The following is a 22,862-nucleotide window of genomic DNA, read 5'->3' as shown; positions in this document are numbered from 1 at the left end:
AGAGATAGGAGAAAGAGAGCAGTCAAGGACTATTGGAGAAACAAAGAAGGTAATAGAACAAGGAAATTATGCCAGATAAACGACAGTATTTAAGAGATCAAGGCAGATACAGTACCTTAAGCGGGACCCAACCCTCCTCCCTTGTCTTGGAGACGCTGTAGTCGCACAAAGACTCCCTTTATCTAGGAAAGGAAGAAAAAAAAAGATGAAATACTGGAGACGCATCGGCTCTTGTTCTCTTTGTTTTCATGATAAACTGTTCCGTTTTGTTTTTATCTTCCCGGTTGAGATAACACTAACGCCATTATTTTCAAAGATGGAGAAAAGCCTTTGATTTACGGTTGCCTTTCTCATTTTATTTTTTGAAATGATATTTTTTTTTTATATTTATTTATCTCTACATCAGTGTTATTCGCTAAAAGTGTAGTGCTTTCTACCTCCGCCAACGAAGTTGGAAGGAGGTTATGTTTTATCCCCTGTTTGTGTAATTGTTTTTGTGTTTGTTTGTTTAAGAATATCCCCCTGGCCACAATTTTAATCATAGAGTAATGAAACTTGCAGGGATTAACTGTTATTTAAAAAGCTGGAAATGATTAAATTTTGGAAGGTTGAATGTCAAGGTCAAACAAAATGGCCAATTCACATAATAAACCATAAGTTTGGGCATTGTTGTCACAGAGACTTCAAACTTGGTTCATATTTGAATGTATGAAAATCCAATTAATACATATTAAGGTCTAAGGTCAAGGTCACGTAAAAGGTCAAATTCGGGTCATCAACCATACGGCCACAATTTTAATCGTAAGGTAATGTAATTAGCAGGGATTTTAAACTGTTATATAAAGAGCTGGAAATGATAAAATTTTGGAAGGTCAAGGTCGAGTCCAAGGTCAAAAAGGGTCAAATTCCGGTCATCAACCATACGGCCACAATTTTAATCATAATGCAATGAAACTTGCAGGGATTTTAAACTGTTATGTAAAGATCTGGAAATGATAAAATTTTGGAAGGTCAAGGTCGAGTTCAAGGTCAAGGTCAAGCAAAGGGTCAAATTCCGGTCATCAACCATACGGCCACGATTTTAATCATAATGTAATGAAACTAGCAGGGATTTTAAACTGTTGTGTAAAGAGCTGGAAATGATTAAAGTTTGGAGCGTCAAAGGTCAAGGTCAAGGTTTGCACTCTACGAGTGCTTCAGTCTAGTTTATCTCTGCGTCAGTGTTATTCGCAACAAATGTAATGATTTCCTATTATTATTATTATTATTATTATTATTATTATTATTATTACTACTTTATATTGCCAACAGGAGCTCCCATGGTAGCGGCAGTCAACTCGACCGTGCTCTCCATTGCCGGGCGCCCCACTGCGCTCTCTGCGCACGTCTGCGGTCGACCTTTACCCCTTACACTGACCTGGCTCCCTCCCCCCCACCTCCAGCCAATTAATCCTGGCGATACCAAAGATAGGATCACAGCACATAACCTCACAGTAAGTAGTCTATTATTATTATAGAATTTGTATAGTATAAATAGTGGAGTCTATATTAGCAGTCAGCAATGCAGGTCAAAGCTGTGATTCGCGCATGTAATGGTGAGGAACTTGCTTCTGTCAATGAGTTTTCTCGTTTGAACGTAAGTCTTCATCAAACAATGATTTGGAGGTTTTCTACAACACCAGACTATTGGAAGATTGTTTAGATGAGACAGTTATACAATATGACATTCTGAATTCTTAGTATTGGTTCTCATTAAAACCGAGATATTTTTCTTTCAGTTTTCTAAGCTTTATCATTGAAAAGGGCCGTCAAGATGTGCTGTTTTAAGAAGGCTTTAGTCAGCAATAAAGATGATAATAATGACTTGTTACCTGTGAACGTATGCAAGTACTATGTGAGATAAGAAAAAAAATCAAGGACTAGTTTGTGTGTATTATTTACGGCTGGATAATTTTCTAGAATTAATTATAATGATAAAGTGGGTAATTTATCTGATAATTTTTCATCTTCAACTTATAATGACTTTTTCAAAGAAGATTATTTCTATATTTTAGATTTAACTGCCGTCAATTATTGATATGTTTTATTGCTCTGTTGTTAATATGTTTTTGCTCATCACTTTTCTTCCAACCCGGTAAAAGTTAGGAAATTGAAAACATAGATAATGCCAAATCTTAAAAGGTAAGCACCACTTCACCAAGTACTGAACTGGCAGTGTGACCGTTTTCTGTGTGGAAGGGCTTTCTTGATGAGAGGCAGAAGGGCCCTTGAACTCGGTAGAATAATGACCGATATAATATCTTATATTGAAAGAGATTGCCGTCTCAGTGGCGTTAATTTTGTAATTCACTTTTTCTATTATCTTTTTCTCTTCATTGCTATGATCCGTCAGTAACTAGGAAAGGGACATAATTTCAGAAATATCTATAATATTTATAGTGAAGACCCCGGGGGCAATTGCATCAGAATGGAAGATGGTGTCCACTACCAAAATATATTAGTAAAACTTGATTTAAATTCTAATTTCACAAGCGAAATCATTGAAAACTGCCTGGGAAACATTGAACTTTGCGTAGATTATGAATCAGCTTCAGATAAACCTAAGTCGGAGTAGCTTGAAATCTCAATATTTCCCGTCATTGAATATATTCTTGTGGGAAAAAAAAGCCACATATTTGGATCTTACGGTCTATGGAATACTAAATTTTCAACATAATTAGAGTATAAGAGGAGAGGGAACTACGTTTGCCCTGAAGATTTAATATTTTTTATATTAATAATATATTAAAGATCAGAAACTCATCTATGGTATCGATTTATACTTTGTCCTCATAATGTTATAATATGACGTCGTTTTCTGTCCCCCCGCAGACTTCTGAAACGCCCGGGTGCCACTACGCTGTCCTGACCATAGCGGGCGTGAAACCTCATGACGAGGGGAACTGGGTCATCGTGGGCGTCAATGACAGAGGTGCCACGGCCGCCCTCATCCGCCTCAACGTCACGGCAGCCGCCCATTCGGTAGCAGCCAGCGCCTCCCGTGCCCAAATTCCCTTCCACCTGACCGCCTCTCTATTGACTTTACTGCTTTCCGTTTCTGTGGTTTCGAACGCAGTCGTCGGGAGGGTGTGGCTGTGAGGACGGGAGGTTATTTTAACTGGTTTTTCTGCGTGTGGCCATCTCCAGTCCTGACATTAAAGTGAGCATTTATGGCTTATAAAGATTTATGTGTTACGATGAGAAAAGATTCAGTGTCCGATTCCAGCAAAGGGAATGGATATGCTGTAAATGGCATTTTATATTTGTATATTCTAAGTGTATGAGCGATACTTTAAAGAGTCGAAAGGGATTTAAACTCATTTGCAAAACGATAAAAGTGACAGTATAGTGAAAAAAAAATAGTGAAACTGAAGTAGCATTTTACGTGATTATGCCTATGAACACTGCTGAGTTATTAATACAGAATTTGTGCTAAAAACTTTAAGCCCATTGAGTTTTTTTCCGAGTGCAATGTCTTTCCTGTTTAGAAGTGAAATTCTTATTATACAGTGAATAACAAAAAGAGACATTTGTATAATCTCAGCTCTGGACAAGTCTTTGTGTGTCCATCGGCAATTCTTGGATGCGATAATAATTGTAAATTTAACAATGACATTTCCTTTTTCATGCTGGTTATGTGTGACCAATTCTTTTTTTTCAATCATTTACGTGGTCTTGGCGGTGTAGAAAGTGCACTCTCTGTGGGATTTAATCACTGAAAGGATTGAGATTCGTCTGAAGGTAGGATTTTGAAGGAAAAATGGGGGTAGGATTCAGTCTCTGAAGGATTAAAAAATGGTTTTTACAACTAGGAGGAAGAAGATTTTAAAAGTCGAAAGCCGGAGCATGTCTTTCTTGAAATGAAGAGGAGAAATATCGTCGAAAGGATTGAGATTCATCTGAAAGTAGGATTTTGCGATTGAAGGAAAAGTGGGGGTAGGATTCAGTCTCTGAAGGATTAAAAAAAAGGTTTCTACAACTGAAAGGAAGAAGACTATACAAGTCGAAAGCTGGAACATGTCTTTCTTGAAATAAGGAATAGAAATATTGTCGATGAAAATCAGTCATCTTATTCATTGGCTTCTGTAGCAAAAAACAAAAAAAGAAACTGTGATAAAGATGGGGTGTTTTAGTGCTGATCTTGTTTTTATTTTTATTTTGTACCTCACAAAACGTAGTATATGTTCATGTAATAGAGAACAGTTTAAGCTTTATCATTGAAAAGGGCCGCCAAGATGTGCTGGTTTTAAAGAGGCTTTAATCAGCAATAAAGATTTTCATTAATTCAAGATGAAATAACTTAATAAGGACACACCAGCTCTCTTCTGTTACTACAGAAAGAGCGTTGAAATCAAAATAACCTTTTTTTTTTAGATCATTAACGCTTTTGAAAATAAATTCCGTATATGATGATTTAAAATAAGCAATTCCTTTTCAATTTCCATAACCCTATTGGCTTGTAAGTCTAAAAGTTCCTTGGAAGAAAGTGAAACCATGAGAGAAACAGTGTGGTAATGATGACACGAATGTGGTGGAAATGGACAGTTAGCAGACGCTTGAGAGAAAGTTACCAGCCCTCCATTATTTAATAGAGATTCTTCTATTCGTTGCTTTATATATGATGATGATAATGGTTAAGATGTGGCTGCCCTAGATAATGATAGCAATTTATTAATGTTCTTGGAATAAATTGTAATAAATGTTTGCGTCTCTTAAGTAGTTCGTTACTTATTGACCTAATTGGCTCTACTCCCTGTACTTATATTTCCACTTACACTCTACAAGAAGGGATCTTTATCAGGTATGTAGGTATTATATTGCCCTGCCTATACCAGGACACGGGCTCTTGCAGGTAATTCACAAGCGTTTATGTACACGTTCATTTTGATGTTTACACCGTTATGTTTCTATAAAACTAATATGTTTTGTAATCGTATGTTTTCCAACATTTTTGTTTCAATCAGATTCTTTTATTTTTTGAGATCAGTTTTCAATTTTTACTCAAACTAAATAAAACTCTTAATTTAATGTATAATGTTATGTTTTTCGATATTTGTGTTTCAGATTTTTTTTTTGTGAGATTATTTTTCAATTTTTACTCTTAATAAGTGTGAAAATAGATCATATTCGTATAAGAAAAATAAGTGGTGGGAATCTTAATCTTAAATTTTGATTCATTCTTAGGACACTAAATCAAACCATTGTTCTCTAGTCTTGGGTAGTACCATAGCCTCTATTCCATGGTCTTCCACTGTCTTGGGTTAGGGTTCTTTAGCTTGAGGGTACACTCAGGCACACTATTCTATCTTATTTATTTTCCTCTTGTTTTTGAAGTTATAGTTTGTATATGAATCTATTTTATTACTGTTTTATCTAATTGTTAATTACTTCCCTTGTAGTTTATTTATTTCCTTATTTCCTTTCCTCACTGGTCCATTTTCCCTATTGGAGCCCTTGGGCTTAAAGCATCCTGCTTTTCCAACTACGGTTGTAGCTTAGCAAGTAGTAGTAGTAATAATAATAATAATAATAATAATATTGAATTATCTAGTTCCTAATCTGTATGATTCACAAACATAGTTTACTCGTAATTTATTTCAAATCATTGAGTAGCTCTATGTATTAATTTATAAGAGGACCAATTTTATAGGGCGATTGTTATACGTGAATTAAGATTACCATTCTCTTGAATAAAACGATATTTCAATACTATATGTCCTGATTATGTTTATCTGTTAATGTTCCTTATCTTCTGCAGTGCAGGAATTGAATGCATGAAAATTCTTTTTTATCACAATGCCCTTTACGTGGGTTCAAAGAATGAAAGGTTTAAAGGCCGCTCATGAATGGCAGAAGCAAGGGACAGTGACATTACCCTATCGAGCAGGACACTGACCATATGTACATATGATCACCAGCGCTCAAAGTCTCCTCTCCACCCAAGCTAGGACCAAGGAAGATCAAGCAATGGCTGCTGATGACTCAGCAGATAGACATATAGGCTCCCCCAAATCCCCCATCCTTAGCTCACAAGGATGGCGAGGCTGCAGCGACCAAAGAAACTAACGAGTTTGTGGGGACTCGAACCCCAGTCTAGCGTTCACCAGTCTGGGACGTTACCATATCGACCACCACAGAAGACGATAGGATGGTCTTGATTGAAATGGTGAAACAAACTATGACATGATATTTGTAGCTTTCAAAAGGTAAGTAACCTAAATTAGATTACAGTGTTGATTGTAGTGTTTTAGAGGGGGGCAAGACAGCCTCAACTTGGTACCGGTCCCAAGCCCGGGTAAATGGGGAGGGTTGGCGGCAGGAAAGGCATCCGGCCATGAAAAATTAGCCAAAACCAATATGGCCAGTGGAGATTGTGAGATTAACCGGTGATAAAGTGTGGGACAGAGGTAGATGGAGAACACTGGCCAGAAACATCGACCCCACATAAAAGTGGGGAAAGATGCAGACAAAGAAGAAGAAGTTGATTGTAGTGTTTTAACATTGTAAACTCTCCTAGGAAACTACAGCTTCCAATGTATTCTTGATTTTTTGTGCGAATATATCTACCAAAGGTAAATTCTTTTGAGTAAGTGGAGAGATTCAAAATATCATTCGGGTGGTTGAATCAGTAGAACTTCAAAAGTTCAAACTTGCAGTATTTTTTTTTTTTTTTATGTTTAACAGGCTGACAGAAGTCATTTTATAGTTTATGAAATATCTGTTTTGATTTTGTTACTGTTTTTTTTTAAATATTTTATTCTAATTGTTCATTTTTTCTCATATCGTGTAATTATTTCCTTATTTCCTTTCCTCACGGGGCTATTTTCCCTGTTGGAGCACTTGGGCTTATGGTATTGCTTTTAATACGGGTTATAGCTTAGATAATAATAATAATAATAATAATAATAATAATAATAATAATAATAATAATAATAATAATAATGGCTTGTTACTTGTGAACGTATGCAATTGCTCTGCGAGATAAAAAAAAATCAAGGACTAGTGTGTGTATTATTTAATAATTAATTATAATAATAAAGTGGGTAATTTATCTGATAATTTTTCATCTTCAACTCATAGTGACTCTTCCATAACAAAGCCCACATTTTACATAGTTCGCTGTACCTGTGACATTAATAACTTTTCGAACAACGAACCTTTTTTAAATTAGATATACAGGAAAAATAAGAGTTAAATCTATAATCTTAAATGTTAAAGTTTTAAGTAATTAGGTAAAAGCTTTACGATAGTAAAACCTTAAAGTATTCTCAATACAAGTATTATTTAATATTTTGTGCTAAAATTTCTAAAGCGAACGATTCCTGTTCTTCCATACTTAGACAGTTACGCGTCCTTGGCTTGGAGTACTGACGACGGTACTTGGTAAGATAGAGCGTAAGCGCCCATTCAGTTGTGAAAATTACTAGTGGTGTTAATACTATACGCGGTTCCTCCCGGATTGTATAAAATCGTGTGGTCTTCTTGCTGGCTTGCAAGGTTTGCAGTTGAAACTACGTGAAATATGAGGTAAGACAACGTAGCGTAGGCTACTGATGGTGTCAAATAGGATTGTTTTAAGAGTTTTATGTTGATTTATTGATAGTAATTGCAATTGACTGTGTAACTCGTGTATGCTCCAAAGCCAAAATATCGCTAATCGACTATCAATTGAGGTGGGCTTCAAAAGCAGAAGAACCAGTATGTATTATTTTATGTATATATACTGTATATGAATCTGTGTACGTTGTCTATAAATGTAAGTATATACATGTATGTATATACATGTATGTGTATATATACATGTGTATGTATATACATGTATGTGTATACATACATGTGTGTATATACACATACACGTGTTTGTCCATACACATAAACGCGTAAGTACATACACATACACGTGTATGTACATACATATATGAGTATGGACATACACGTGTATGTGTATACAGATACACGTGTATGTATACATACGTGGATGTGTATATACATACACGTACACATGTATTTGTATACACACATGCACGTGTATACATATACACGTGCATGTATCTACACATACACGTGTATGTACATACACATAAACGTGTTTGTGTATAAGCATACATGAGTGTATATGCATACATGTTTATGTGTATAAACATTTGTATGTGTATATACATGGACATGTATGTGTAGATACATGCACGTGTATATGTATACACATGCATGTGTATACACATGCATGTGTATACACATGCACGTGTGTATACACATGTATGTGTGTATACACATACACATGCATGTGTATACATATACACGTGCATGTGTATACACATACACATGCATGTGTGTATACACATGCACGTGTGTATACACATGTATGTGTATACACATACACATGCATGTGTATACACATGCACCTGTATGTGTATACACATGCACCTGTATGTGTATACACATGTACCTGTATGTGTATACACATGCACGTGTATGAGTATACACATGCACGTGTATGTGTATACATGTGTATATGCATACACTTGCATGTGTGTATACCTACACGTGTAGGTATAATTGCATATATACGATTACTATAGGGTATCTCAATGTCTAGTGAAACTGAAATATTCTCTAAGACGTGGGGCAGTGGTGGCTAGTTTGACAGATATTGTATGATTAATGGGGGCTGGGACATAACTTATGTATACATTTATTTAAAAGTGAACTCCCATTTTATTGTCTAAATCTATGGTTTACTTTTAGGACACGTTTGTCTCTTCTACGGAATCAGTTTTTTTTTTTTTTTTTTTTTTTTTTTCTTTTTTTTTTTTTGCGACGAATACAATTCTCCTGTGTAAGCTATCCCCGTTCTTTATTGAATACCGTGTTTTTTTTCAATAAGAGGGTTCAAAAGTATTTTACTTATTAATACATATTAGGTCTAAGTAGGCTATATCTAATTAGATATATTGGCTAGTGATACTAAAGAGTGTTTAGGCATAAAGTTTGAAATTTGTTCCTACACAAATACAAATCTTCATTCTTTAGTAGGTGTCAGCAGTAGCTGGTAATTACCAGCTGGTGGCGGAGAAGCCCTAGCCCCCTTGCTGGTACCGTGAACAGTCACTTTGATTCCAGCTGGTGAATAACACAGATGGCCTTTCTTCAAATTTGGCTTTTAGAATTTTCTTTCTTTAACTTTTGGATAAGTTTCGAGGCTGGAAGATATGCCTGTTTACCTTAGTGTAAAATGTGAGGAGTCTCTAGTTCAAATCTTGCTCCAGCTGTGCTAGAACTTTGGAATTGCCTGGGGTAACATGGTTTTTCCTCCATAGAAAGTCTAGCCTTTGTTTTTAATACCTCAAAGGGGAATAAAACTTTAGGATATTTGACATTGTCATTACTTTTGAACTAGAGTGCTGAGAAGCCAGCTGATATTCCTCCCTTGAATCAGACTTCCCGATTGTTCAACCCCTCATAATTTCGACATAGAAGAACATATTGGGAGGAAGAGAGACTGTGGTTCTTCTATGAATGATGCGCACAGTGGATTTTTATTTTCAATCATCGTTGCCGGATAAACGTATTGCATCGTGAGCTCAACCTTCTCCCTATCTTGCCAGACCTTCTCTGGGCTCAGAGTACTCATGATACACACATACCAAGAGGCGCACAACAACAGAGCGCTGTATCACCATCACTTTTAACATGGGCTAGTCTTGGGTGTACACAAAAACATCATACTCCTACCATAGCGCACACAGTGACAGACTTTCACGCAATCCCATGGATCTGTGAATTCCTTTAGCGCTCTTTCCCTTAGGGGAGATTATCTCCTTACGTTCTAAACTTGTCTTTGTGATTAAGCGCGAGGATTCGTTGATTGCAAAGCCAGAGATGATAGGCATGCTCATTTAAAGCACTCATCTTGGCACACAGCATGCTAGCAGTGTATGCTCTCCTATTATCTTCCCAGAGGGACAGATAAGGAAACTTGCCAGGATGTTACTTCCACATGCATTTAGTCTAGATCATGATGCATACTGAACGGAAGGTAACTACTCCTGTAAGAGTATCTGTTCATGCCTCTTAAGGGCACTCAGTCAAGGCACTTATTTTTCTCTCTTATTAATACACTGCAGATCAAAAGTGTTCTCTCTTTCTTAAGAAAGCACCAGCTGATCTGTTCTTGATAGCATGATCGTATCGAGGCATCATCTTGATCACGCTTGCGATCGATCGCTCACAGTCTCTTTTGCTCGCGATCAATCTCTCACAGTCTCTCTTGTTCGCAATCGAACGCTCACGGTCTCTCTTGCCTGCTTGCGATCGATCGCTCACGGTCTCTCTTGCCTGCTTGCGATCGATCGTGCACGGTCTCTCTTGCCTGCTTGCGATCGATTGCGCACGGTCTCTCTTGCCTGCTTGCGATCGATCGGTCACGGTCTCTCTTGCCTGCTTGCGATCGATCGCGCACGGTCTCTCTTGCCTGCTTGCGATCGATCGCGCACGCTCTCTCTTGCCTGCTTGCGATCGATCGCGCACGCTCTCTCTTGCCTGCTTGCGATCGATCGCGCACGGTCTCTCTTGCCTGCTTGCGATCGATCGGTCACGGTCTCTCTGGCTCGCTTGCGATCGATCGCGCACGGTCTCTCTGGCTCGCTTGCTTGCGATCTGTCACGGTCTCTCTGGCTCGCTTGCTTGCGATCTGTCACGGTCTCTCTGGCTCGCTTGCTTGCGATCTGTCACGGTCTCTCTGGCTCGCTTGCTTGCGATCTGTCACGGTCTCTCTGGCTCGCTTGCTTGCGATCTGTCACGGTCTCTCTGGCTCGCTTGCGATCGATCTGTCACGGTCTCTCTGGCTCGCTTGCGATCGATCTGTCACGGTCTCTCTGGCTCGCTTGCGATCGATCTGTCACGGTCCCTCTTGCTTGCTTGCGATCGATCGGTCACGGCCTCTCTTGCTTGCTTGCGATCGATTGGTCACGATCTCTCTTGCTTGCTTGCGATCGATTGGTCACGATCTCTCTTGCTCGCTGGCTTGCTTGCGATCGATCTGTCACAGTCTCTCTTGCTTGCTTGCGGTCGATCGCTCACGGTCTCTCTTGCTCGCTTGCGATCGATCGCTCACGGTCTCTCTTGCTCGCTTGCGATCGATCGCTCACGGTCTCTCTTGCTCGCTTGCGATCGATCGCTCACGGTCTCTCTTGCTCGCTTGCGATCGATCGCTCACGGACTCTCATGCGCGCTTGCGATCGATCGCTCACTGTCTCTCTGGCTTGCTTGCGATCGATCTGTCACGGTCTCTCTTGCTTGCTTATGACTGATCTGTCACAGTCTCTCTTGCTTGCTTATGACTGATCTGTCACGGTCTCTCTTGCTTGCTTGCTTGCGATCGATCGGTCGGTCACTGTCTCTCTTGCTCGCTGGCTCGCCTGCGATCGATTGCGCACGGTGTCTCTGGCTCGCATGCGATCGATTGCGCACGGTGTCTCTGGCTCGCTTGCGATCGATTGCGCACGGAGTCTCTGGCTCGCTTGCGATCGATCGCACACGGTCTCTCTGGCTCGCTTGCGATCGATCGCTCATGGTCTCTCTTGATTGCTTGCGATCAATCTGTCACGGTCTCTCTTGCTTGCTTATGACCGATCTGTCACGGTCTCTCTTGCTTGCGATCGATCGATCGATCTCGGTCACTGGCTCGCTTGCGATCAATTGCGCATGGTGTCTCTGGCTCGCTTGCGATCGGTCGGGTACGGTGTCTCTGGCTCGCTTAGGATCGATCGCGCACGGTCTCTCTGGCTCGCTTGCGATCGATCGCTCACGGTCTCTCTGGCTCGCTTGCGATCATCGCGCACGGTCTCTCTGGCTCGCTTGCGATCGATCGCGCACGGTGTCTCTGGCTCGCTTGCGATCGATCGCGCACGGTCTCTCTGGCTCGCTTGCGATCGATCGCGCACGGTCTCTCTGGCTCGCTTGCGATCGATCGCGCACGGTCTCTCTGGCTCGCTTGCGATCGATCGCGCACGGTCTCTCTGGCTCGCTTGCGATCGATCGCGCACGGTGGCTCTGGCTCGCTTGCGATCGATCGCGCACGGTGGCTCTGGCTCGCTTGCGATCGATCGCGCACGGTGGCTCTGGCTCGCTTGCGATCGATCGCGCACGGTGGCTCTGGCTCGCTTGCGATCGATCGCGCACGGTGGCTCTGGCTCGCTTGCGATCGATCGCGCACGGTGGCTCTGGCTCGCTTGCGATCGATCGCGCACGGTGGCTCTGGCTCGCTTGCGATCGATCGCGCACGGTGGCTCTGGCTCGCTTGCGATCGATCGCGCACGGTGTCTCTGGCTCGCTTGCAATCGATCGCGCACGGTGTCTCTGGCTCGCTTGCAATCGATCGCGCACGGTGTCTCTAGCTCGCTTGCGATCGGTCGCGCACGGTCTCTTTTATTGTATTACCATATCTACGGTTATCAGATCGCCCAGAGCACGGGTCCTCTTTTCTGATAGCATTCAAAGTTATATTTCCCAATCTTTACTTGGTGTTGTCAGAATAGACATGAAATGCTTAATGGATATTTTTGATGGAAATATTCTTTAGTGGAACATTCTTTGTTCCAATATTTTTCCAGCTATTATACATATTATTGGTTCATTTAGTTGTACAAAAAAGGAAACCTATATGGTTTTAATAGTTTTTACCACTTTATATACGTGAAAAAATATGTAATTATAATATACAAAACCTCTTTCTATAATACGAGTACAATTTCAACATAGCTGGAACTGTGCTGTTAAATTATATAACAAGGTGTACCCTCACCAGCACACTGATTAGCCACTTTGATATCAGTCACAGAGCAGTACAGATGTAGTGTCTGTACTCAAGAAACCTTGGCTATTTTCTTCTTTCTTTTTTCTACAGATTGTCTCTGCTTGTGATGAAGAATTCACAAATAGTTTTGTGGGACTACCCCAGTATACCTGGCTGCAGTTGCAGAATTTTGAGTCATTTTTGCAGGGGGTATGACTTTGAAGTAGTCCTCCTGTAGTTATTGCAGGTTATGGGTGCCTTCGTAGTATCTTAAGTACAGCAGTAGGAGGAGGAAGAAGGCCAAGAGGAATTTTTCAGTTTCAGTGTATTCACCCAAACCAAAGAAGTCCTGTGCCTCCTGCTTTTCACCCATTGGTGCTTGAACTGCCGTACCTTCTTCGGCTTCCTTTAGAGCAGAGTTCCTCGGAGGAAAATTAAAGAAGGAAGGGGACTCCGATCTGCATTTGGGGCAAACTTCAGTGAGCTGGTTATATCATCTTCCCAGAGAAGGTGATATTCCCTACACTTCTCGAAGTAACCCCACTGCTGTAGTGGCTGATGGTGATTTTTCCAGGAACCTGGACCTAAGGACCTTGTGGCTGGCCTTAGGCATTGATGACGTTGCATCTGCAGAGAAGCACTGAAGGCCTTAGCCAAAGGTAGGACTCCAAGTATTTCTACTGATATGCCTTCCTCATCTGCCGCCCCACCTGCAGAAGGAGCATCAGATGTGGTGCCAATAGACTGCTCCCTGCTTGCCTAAGGAAAAGATTATTTATCCTCCCTGTCTATGGTGTCTCCTTTGCCAGCTTAGAAATCTTTGACAACGATTCTGGCAAGGTGAAGAAATTACTACTCCCTCGGTCTCCTCCAACCCTTACCTTCTACCTTGTCCTTTGATGCTGAGCCATCATATGCTGCTTAACCTCTGAAGTTAAAGATCATCATCCGTACCGACTACCTTGGGTTTGGTTTGGTAGTAACACCTAAAGAACCAAACTACCTTGGGCTGCTGGTCCAATAAAGAAAGGTGTCTGTACATCAACCTGTTGGAGATAAAGGCAACACTCTGGGCTTTGTAATCATTCTAACAGGGCTGGGTTCATTACTCGGTGGTGGTGTTGAGCGACAGGACGACCATAGTGGCGTACATCTACTCGTACAAGCAAGGAGGTATTGTTTCAGAGCACCTCTGCAAGTTAGAGAGGTAGGTGCATAAATTGGTGTTCTATAACACTGGAGCTGTCAGCAAGATTAATTCCGGGCAAGAGAAATGTGATTGCCAACAAGCTCAGTTGCTAGGGTTAAGTCATGTGAGTAATGGTCCTTTCATGCTCTAGTAGCAAAGACAATTTGACTCTGTTAGGTCCCCCATTCCTCACTCGCTTCCTCTTGGAATTGTGTGGAAACCCAATAGGGTCCAGACCTAATTAGGGGTTGATTTGCTGCTTTTATACTCGAGGAAAATCGATTAATCCTCCATGGTGGCTCTTCCATGATTGCTATTACCTCTTTATAATGCTTAAGTGTCACTAATTACATTCTTGTTTTGTTGAAGACTGCACCAAGCTTGCTTTATCAAGCTCTGTGTACTTTCATGCATATGAGTTGGAGTCACAGCTCCTATGGCCCTGTCACTAGTGACTGTCATTGTATTTGCACCTAACACTATGATTCTCTTTGGACAATTTTATTCAAGTACTCCCAACCGCATGTCCAACCATTTCTCACAGGGCGTTGCTTATACTAGTGTTCCCTCTGGAAGGGGTCTGAGGAGGATTACTGATGTACTCTTGAATACCATCTGTAATAGTTTCCCTTCTTTCTGGTATAGTAGTATTGCACCCTAATTGTCTTGCTTCTCACCCACACACCCATTTCTCATCACTTCTTTGTGGGGATTTAGCTCTCATTCGTTGACCCTTTCATAATACCCCACACCTATGATAGTGATTTTGTTTTTGTATAAACTCCAGCCACAGTACATAACTGATTTTGGAAATTGTAAAGATCAGTACTGAAAAATTCGAGCAGGAACTCTTACCATCCCACATATAATCCTTGTATTACTATTATCTATGGTTGGAGATTATCATTTCATGGACAGCCAAGGATAATCCATCTTCATCCTTATTGTAGCAGGCTAAAGAAGTCTAATGAAGCTAGCCGTTCATGACCTTGAATTCTCCCCTATACTGCTAGCACCTCGAGCCACCATGCAGAGCCACAGGAGCCGGATAATATATATTTTTTTTTCGCTGCTGGCTTTACTACTTCACCTGCTACTGCCATTTTGGTGGGGTGGAGAGTTCCGGAGGGATTGCCTCTGCTCTATGGGAGGACAAAACGGATTTTGAGCGAAGCGAAAAATCTATTTTTGGGTGAGATAGCCATGGCGTCCTGATGGAAGGTTCCTGTTTGGTAGCTTCCTTGGGTATAAGACTACTAAGATATTCCCAGAGAATTTAACCACAGGTTATCACAGAATTCTAACTTCTGGAGCGAGTATCTCAAAGGTTTCCCTTTAAGACATCGTAATACAACAGGGGACACGCATGTCTGGTCGTGCCACATAGCTATCTCCACCCCGAACAGGGTTAACGCTTCGGTGTGTAAGGGCTGAGAATAGCTGGGAGCCGTTCCACAGCTAATCTCACTCGTGGCTACTACTGATACTCGAGACGTAAACAAACGGACGCCATTGCTCTAATGACGTCACGAGCGTCTTTATCCTGGCGCCAGTTGCTGCCCATCACCATGATACAATTGTGTAGGGTGGGAACAAACTGACGAAGTAGTAGGGAGGGTCCATCAGGACGCCATGGCTATCTCACCCAAAAATAGATTTTTCGCTTCGCTCAAAATCCGTTTTTTGGGCTCAAGCCATGGCGTCCTGATGGAAGAGTACCAGAGAATCAATGTATCGTGGTAGATTTTCCCCCAGAGTTAAGTGCCTAGGCATTGACAAAATAGCAAAGTAATCTTAGGTAAGAACCATAGGAACGAAGTATCCTGCCCCCCATTGGTAGGAAGTTCCCATGGGCTATGCCGACGTCAAAGTGGTATTGAAGGGCTATTCATCTTGACAGAAGAGCTTTTTAAGAGCTTAGAGATGAAGCAGAATGTTTGATATTTGTATAGGAACATTCTGAGTAGGCCAGTGGTGGTTGGGCACTGTGTGTAGGGTTCATCTCCTGATTATCAGAAGTAAGTATTCGAGTAGGAACCTTACTGAGACAAGGTGAATATAATTTAAGAATAGACATCTTAAATTCTTCATGACCATAAGAAAGGAGGAATAAATAAAACTATGACAGTATGTATTTCATAGTAAGTAGGAGCTGAAAGAGACGCACAAGTAATAAAATAGAAATTTTATTTCACAATGCAGAAAATAAATAATTTACAGCAAAAAGTAAAGTTCATTTACAGTAATAATAATGTACATAGAAATAAAGGCTTGCTCTTGAATCTGAAAGGGAATTTCAGGATTAGTAGGTACTCGTTCTCGAGGAACGCAAGTCTTTAAATAACACATCATGCTCAAGGCATGCGGCACTTGTGTAACACTATGACATTCCACCTGGGATAAGAACAGTTATAAAAGCACTAAGTGTTTTTAGACATCACTATGAATCACTCGAGGGTCAACATAGGCACCCGAAGAGTTAGAGTCCCAAGTAACTCACTGTTCTACGCAGAGTCAGGTGCAGGTTTCATAACACTACCTGCGGCTACCACAAAATGTTTGATTTCGTGCACTTGTTTCGCATAATGTTTAAAGAAAACTCGCGAGGACTTCCAGCCCGTAAAGTTCTTAAGGCTCTCGAAGTCCATGCTCTGAAAGAAGTTCAGAGAAGATGCCACTTTTCTAGGATCATGACCAGCGGGTGTACTGTTCGGATCCGCTCTGCGAATGAAGTAGGTGATTTTCGCTCTTAATTGTTTCAGTGACAGGTCGCTGCCCGATGTTTCTCCTTTGAAGAGTTGGCCTCCACCAAAGTTTGAAGTTCTGCGAAGATAGACCTTGAGACTCTCTACTGGACATAGAGAGACATCCTCCTTCAGGGGGCATATTCTCCAAGGGCCCCATCTTTTGGTGGGTAATTCATTTTTGGCGAGAAACGTCGGATCGGGGGAGAGGGTCACTTCTCCTGAATCAGCAAACAGGATGTGTCCCTCTTCTCTTGATAATGCCACTATTTCGCTGACTCGAGCTCCCGAGGCGAGAGCAAATAAAAATATAACTTTCTGAGTCAGATCCTTGAGGGGGCATGAATCATTGTCCAAGTTGGAGGCGAAATGGAGCACCTTGTCTAGTGACCAGGAGATCGGTTTCGGAGGGGGTGCTGGGCGTAGGCGAGCACATGCTTTCGGCAGTTTGTTAAAGATGTCGTTGGACAGATCAATTTGGAAAGCATATAGAATTGGTCTAGTCAAAGCCGATTTGCAAGTTGAGATCGTATTGGCTGCTAATCCTTGTCCATGAAGGTGAATGAAGAAGGACATACAGAAATCAATGGTGATTTCTTTAGGATTTTTTGCTTTAACAAAGGAGACCCATTTCCTCCAGGATGATTCGTATTGCCGTCTCGTGGATTCGGTCTTGTATTCCTCTAGGAAGTCTAGACTTTTCTTCGAGATCCCAAACCTCTTCTTTGCGGCAAGGGAGAGAAAATCATGAGATGAAGGTCCTTGATTTTCGATGATGAAGCGAAGACAGTCGACTTCTGTACTTGTTGAGAGAGAACTGGGCCCGGGAGAGGGATCAGCTTGGGCTGCAGCTCCAGGACCAGGGGGTACCAGTTGCTCCGGGGCCACTTGGGAGCCACTAGGGCCGCTGTCCCTTTGAAGGTTCTCAGTTTGGAGAGGACTTTCAACAGAAGGTTGGTGGGAGGGAACAGGTATATCTTCGACCATCTGTTCCAGTCCAGTGACATGGCGTCCACCGCTTCTGCTTTGGGGTCCTCGTACGGGGCTACGTACAGAGGAAGTTGATTGTTGTCGCTCGTTGCAAAGAGATCTATCTGAAGTTCTGGGACTTGATTGGAGATGAAGGAGAATGATCTTGCGTCTAGAGACCATTCCGACTCTATCGGGTTTGTCCGAGATAGAGCATCCGCTGTCACGTTGCGGAATCCTTGTAGGTGAACTGCAGACAGGTGCCACTTCTTCTTCTCCGCCAGACGGAAGATTGGGAGAAGCACCTGATTTATCTGGGGCGATCTTGAGCCCTGGCGATTGAGACAACGAACTACCACCGAGTTGTCTAGGGTTAGACGGATGTGGATCGAGGGTGGCGGGGATAACTTCTTCAGAGTAAGAAGGACCGCCATGGCCTCCAAGATGTTTATGTGGAACGTCTTGAATAGTGGAGACCAGGTCCCTTGAGCTTGTTTCAGGTGGGAGTGACCTCCCCAGCCCTCCAGTGAGGCATCCGTGTGGATGTTGAGTGATGGAGGAGGGTGTTGGAGAGGAATGGACCTTTTCAGGGCCATTGCTTCCGACCACGGCTTTAGGAGGCGTCGAAGTCTGTTTGGAAGCCGTCTCTTGAGGTCTCTTCGAGCGATGGATGCCGATCGTCTCCAGACTCCCGCGGCATCCTTTAGCTGTGCACGAAGCACTGGGTTTGTCACTGAGGCGAATTGTAGAGAGCCTAGAACTCGTTCCTGCTGTCGTCTTGAAATGCGTTTGGATTTCAGTAGTCGCTTGACAGACCCTGCTATTTCCTTCCTTTTCTTCTGGGGGATGGAAAGGCGGTGTGACTGAAGATTCCAGTGGATTCCCAACCACTGAAACTTCTGAGCCGGAGAGAGGCGAGATTTCTTCTCGTTGATCTTGAATCCCAGGTGTTCTAGGTACTGGGTAACTTCGTCGCAAGACTTTGTACACTCTTCGGGCGAGGGAGCCCAGACTAGCCAGTCGTCGAGGTAGGCCATCACCTGGACGTTTCTTAGGCGGAGCTGTTGTACTATGGCATCCGCCAGCTTTGTGAAGATCCGAGGGGCCACATTGAGGCCGAATGGCATGGCCCTGAAGGCGTAGCTTTTCCTTTGGAGTCGAAATCCTAGGTAGGAGGAAGCGTGATGGTTCATTGGAATGTGCCAATAGGCATCCGCCAGGTCTATAGAGACCGTGTAGGAACCCTGAGGCAGAAGGGTCCTTATTTGTTGAAGCGTCAGCATCTTGAATTTGTTGTTCTCTATGAACTTGTTGAGGGGGGATAAGTCCAGAATGACTCTGAGCTTGTCTGAGTCCTTCTTGGGAACGCAAAACAGTCTCCCTTGGAACCTGGTGGACTTTACCTTCCTTATCACCTTCTTGTTCAAGAGGTCTAGAACATATTCTTCCAGAATGGGGGTTGATGGTTGAAAGAACCGCTGGAAGATTGGGGGTGGTTGCACCCAACTCCAGCCTAGACCGTTCTTGATGATGCTGTGTGCCCAAGGATCGAAGGTCCAACGATCCTGGAATTGGCGGAGTCTTCCTCCCACCGGAAGCACTTCATTGCTTCTGGTGTCCCGAGGACTTGTTGCCTCGGCCGCTAGCTCCCTTTCCTCCTCTACCTCTGGAGGGACGACGAGAGGCGTCTCTGCTTGCACCCCTGGACGAGCCTCTACCTCTGGCATGAAAGGTAGTGGATGACTGCTCAAAGGCAGGGGTGAAGACCGGTGACTGTGACAACACCGGTTGGGGGACCAACTGAAAGGTCTGTTGTGGTTGGGCAACCACTTGGGAGGTAGCGGGTCCCGGAAACTGACGTCGTTGTTGACGTTGCTGGGGTTTCGGCTTCTGAGGTTTCCTCTTAGGCTGAGGTCCATCGTCCTGAGAGGTTTTCCTTTTTCTGGACATGCCCCACTTGTGGAGAAGGTTCCTATTCTCCGTGGCGGCTCTGTCAGTTATTTCCTTGACAAGGTCAGAAGGAAACAGGTGCTTTCCCCAGATGTTGGAGGAAATCAGCCTCCGGGGTTCGTGTTTCACGGTGGCACCGACAAACACGAATTCCCGACAGGCTCTACGAGCCTTTATGAAATGGTACAAGTCCTTCATTACCGTGAGTAAGTGGGATTTGGCCAGTACCATGTAGTGATCGGGTACCGCTGTGTCACAGGCCATTACTTCAAGTTGGACTTGATGAGAAAGCGAAGCTGCAAGCCTCTCCTTCGTGTCTTGTTCCCGGCGAAGGAGGTGGTCGTTGAGCTTAGGGAGGTCTTCATTAAACTGACGTCCGGCGACGTCAGGATCGAGCCTACCCACGACGAAAGTATGTTGGACATCTTTCCATTGCCTAGTGTCAGGGGGTGTCACGATGGAGAAGGGTCTGCACTCCTCCAGTGCAGGGCAGGGTTTCCCTTCTTCCGCCGCTTTAAGGCATGCAGCTAAGGCCTTTTCCAGAAATGGAAGAATCGCAGTGTCAGGTGCGACATAGGTAGGATGCTTCTTGCTCAAGGCAGGAAGCTTAGAGCAGGTAAAGCCCCTGCTCTTAAATGCGTTGGCTAGCATAGCTTGGGCCTTTGCGAGATCGAACACTATCTCTTCTTTAGGTTCGGTCTCCTCCTTCGAGGCAGGTTCAGCACGAAGTCGGACGTAACAGTCCGGGTAGGCCTCGAAGCTTGGGAAGAACTCCACATCTTCCAACGGGACCGTGCCGATCTTGTCGCTAACAAAGATCCTGCCGGTTGCAATAACCATATGCTCTGCATACCTCCACGGGTTGGCATGAGAGCAAGCTGGGAGATCCTTGACCGAGATCTTCTTCGTGTCTCTGGATCCAATCATAGACCTGATGGACTCCTGGTTCTCCTTCAGTCTGTCGTCCATGACAGCTCTAATCAGTCGGATCAGTTCTTGGGTGGAAGAGGAAGGATCCGGGGTCGAGGAGGTAGACGGAAGGGACAATTCCGTCGGTGTAGGAGTAGGCGGAGGGATGGACGAGGGAGTAGCTCCAATCTCCGACTCGGTGTATTCCACCTTGTCTTCGTCCTCTTCGGCTCCTTGAGCCATAAGCGTCTTCTCCGTGTCTTCCGAGACGTCGGAGATCCGTTCATCATCCTCAGAATCCAAACGGCACTCGTGCATGGACTGAGCCATGACCACATCAGGTTCCACTGAAATTTGGACAGTGGGGATTGCTTCCTTTGGAACCACTGAATCAGGGGAGGCCTTAGGGAACAACAGGGACCTCAGTTCTTCGGTGGCCAGGTACGGTCCAGTAGCATTCCTCTGAAAACCACGCACCCACTTGCGCAGTTTCTCACGAGCAATGTCTCTAACCTCCGCTGAGGGAGGGTTATGGAAGGCCTCAACTAGATAGGCCTGGCAGACCGTACATTCCAGTGGATTCCAGAACTTCCAATCCCCTTTCTTGTCTGAGCAAGGGGCGTGAGTCCTGCACGCCGTATGTCCGTAAAACTGGGAGCGTTTCACAGCACAGTAGGCGAAATCGCACTTCATCTGCTCCTCCTGTGGAAGAAAGAGAAAATGAGTATGGGGGAGCCATAGGAATGGCTCTTAAATTAAGTTAACATTAATCATTAATTTTAACTTAAGGAAGATGTGATGCATAGAGAATGAAACAGTAAAGGAGACACGCTCCATGCATCTCGCCCGGCTGGTTACCATAGGCTGGTCCTGGGATAATCCAAATGACCTAGATCATTGGATATAGTTTCCTAGGATTCCCATTATAATGGAACTCCATGGAAAGCCAAGGACAAGGTTGGGATCGAATTCATTCGGTTCCCAGATAAGAGCCAGAAGGCCTCATTAAGGGTAATTGCTTCTGGCAACCAGCCGCGCTAAGATGCACATAGCATGCTGGAAATAGAAGAATGCAAAGAGACAGCATGATCACTAATAGAGCAGTACTAGGTACTGATCTTAGAAGCAAAGCAGCTTATCTATTTGCAAGGTAGGGCTATCTAGTCTTATGATAGCTAAAGAGAGGGGGTGCAAGTATTCTTGACGCCTCCGGGGCATCCGGCAGCCGCCGGCACGCCGGAGCTCGCTCCAGCATAGATTCTGGCATTAGAACAGACACTTTTCAAAGTCAGTTAGATACCAGGATGGCGGCCGCCGGCACAACGGCGGCACGCCGGCAGGGAGCGGCGGCTCCGGCAGCCGGAGGATGCCGGATTGGTGACGGGTAAGGATGGTACAGGTAGTATCGGGTTGCCGGCAGTATATGCCGGCACTCCGGAGATCGACCGGCAAGCGGACGAATGGATAGGAGTAGGAGAGCCGCCGGTAGTAGCCGGCGGCAGCCGGCAGTCCCTCGGTACACGGGGGGCTGGGGGCAAGGGTAGGGAAGTCACCAAGAGGGAGGCAGGTATTGCCGGCAGTAGAGGCGGCAAGAGACCGGCACCCGGATAGAGAGAGAGACAGGGGGAGGGGGGAAGGGATGTAGGAAGTACCGTCAGGGTTCCAGACATCCCTCCCCCTCCCTGAGGGGGTGTACCCATGATAGAGACAGGCTCTAGCATCCAAACAGGGGTCACTAGGGACCGGGAGCAGGTAGCCCAAGGGAGGGCTAGGGAACACCCAAGAGGGGGGGGGAGACTCCCCTATGCAGAGCTACACTAGTAACTAACCTTATAGGACACTATGAAGGTATATGTACCAGAGCGGACAGCACAGGGAAGCTCGGGTAGCCCTACTCTTCCACCCTAAGGAGGAATTGTAGGACAGGGGACAGATGAGTATAAACTAACCTAAGCATAGGCTAGGCTATACAAGAGATAGGTGGGGAGGGAGAAGAGAGGGGTCTTCCCAGGAAGGGTTTCTGTACCAGAGCGGCCACAAAGGGAAGGGAGGACACTCCCTAACCTAAGATTAGGCTGATCAGCTAAAAACGGTGCAAGAGTACAGTTTCAGCATGGAACAGAGAAACCTTCCTAACCCGGCCTAGATCAGGGCTAAAAGTCCTGAACTAGGCAAGGAAGAAGACATATCGCTATCGCAGGAAAGTCGTAGACTATCCTAGCCATAGAGGTAGGCTAGCCTAACCTCACTCTCAGACGCAATCCTAAAG

At 43.9% G+C, this 22,862-nt stretch overlaps 2 protein-coding genes across 2 annotated transcripts in view; one reads left to right on the top strand and one right to left on the bottom strand.

Annotated features, from left to right (window-relative positions):
• The window catches only part of LOC137617982 (cell adhesion molecule 3-like), a 715,661-nt gene extending 710,906 nt beyond the window's left edge, over positions 1-4,755 (top strand). Inside the window, exons 11-12 of the mRNA XM_068347907.1 lie at positions 1,312-1,493; positions 2,872-4,755. Coding sequence (XP_068204008.1) covers positions 1,312-1,493; positions 2,872-3,138 — 449 coding nt within the window. The 3' untranslated portion in view covers positions 3,139-4,755. The remainder of the gene's footprint in view (positions 1-1,311; positions 1,494-2,871) is intronic.
• A 6,977-nt stretch (positions 4,756-11,732) lies between these two features.
• Positions 11,733-13,031, bottom strand: LOC137617981 (serine/arginine repetitive matrix protein 5-like). The gene is made up of 2 exons (XM_068347906.1): positions 13,003-13,031; positions 11,733-12,462 (listed from the first exon to the last, which is right to left on the bottom strand). The coding sequence occupies exons 1-2, from the start codon at positions 13,029-13,031 to the stop codon at positions 11,733-11,735; spliced, it is 759 nt and encodes a 252-aa protein (XP_068204007.1).
• Between the last annotated feature and the right edge of the window lie 9,831 nt (positions 13,032-22,862).

Source organism: Palaemon carinicauda, chromosome 24, assembly GCF_036898095.1.
Source record: "Palaemon carinicauda isolate YSFRI2023 chromosome 24, ASM3689809v2, whole genome shotgun sequence".
In the NCBI taxonomy this organism is placed as follows: Eukaryota; Metazoa; Arthropoda; class Malacostraca; order Decapoda; family Palaemonidae; genus Palaemon; species Palaemon carinicauda.
This window is presented reverse-complemented; position numbering and strand designations above follow the sequence as displayed.

Bases quoted from the DNA above. Each gene is read 5' to 3' on its own strand.
- LOC137617981 (XM_068347906.1), bottom strand. From the start codon at position 13,031: ATGACTCAAAATTCTGCAACTGCAGCCAG. The intron at 12,463-13,002 runs GTATACTGGGGT...ATACAATAAAAG, and splicing joins AATTCTGCAACTGCAGCCAG to AGACCGTGCGCGACCGATCG.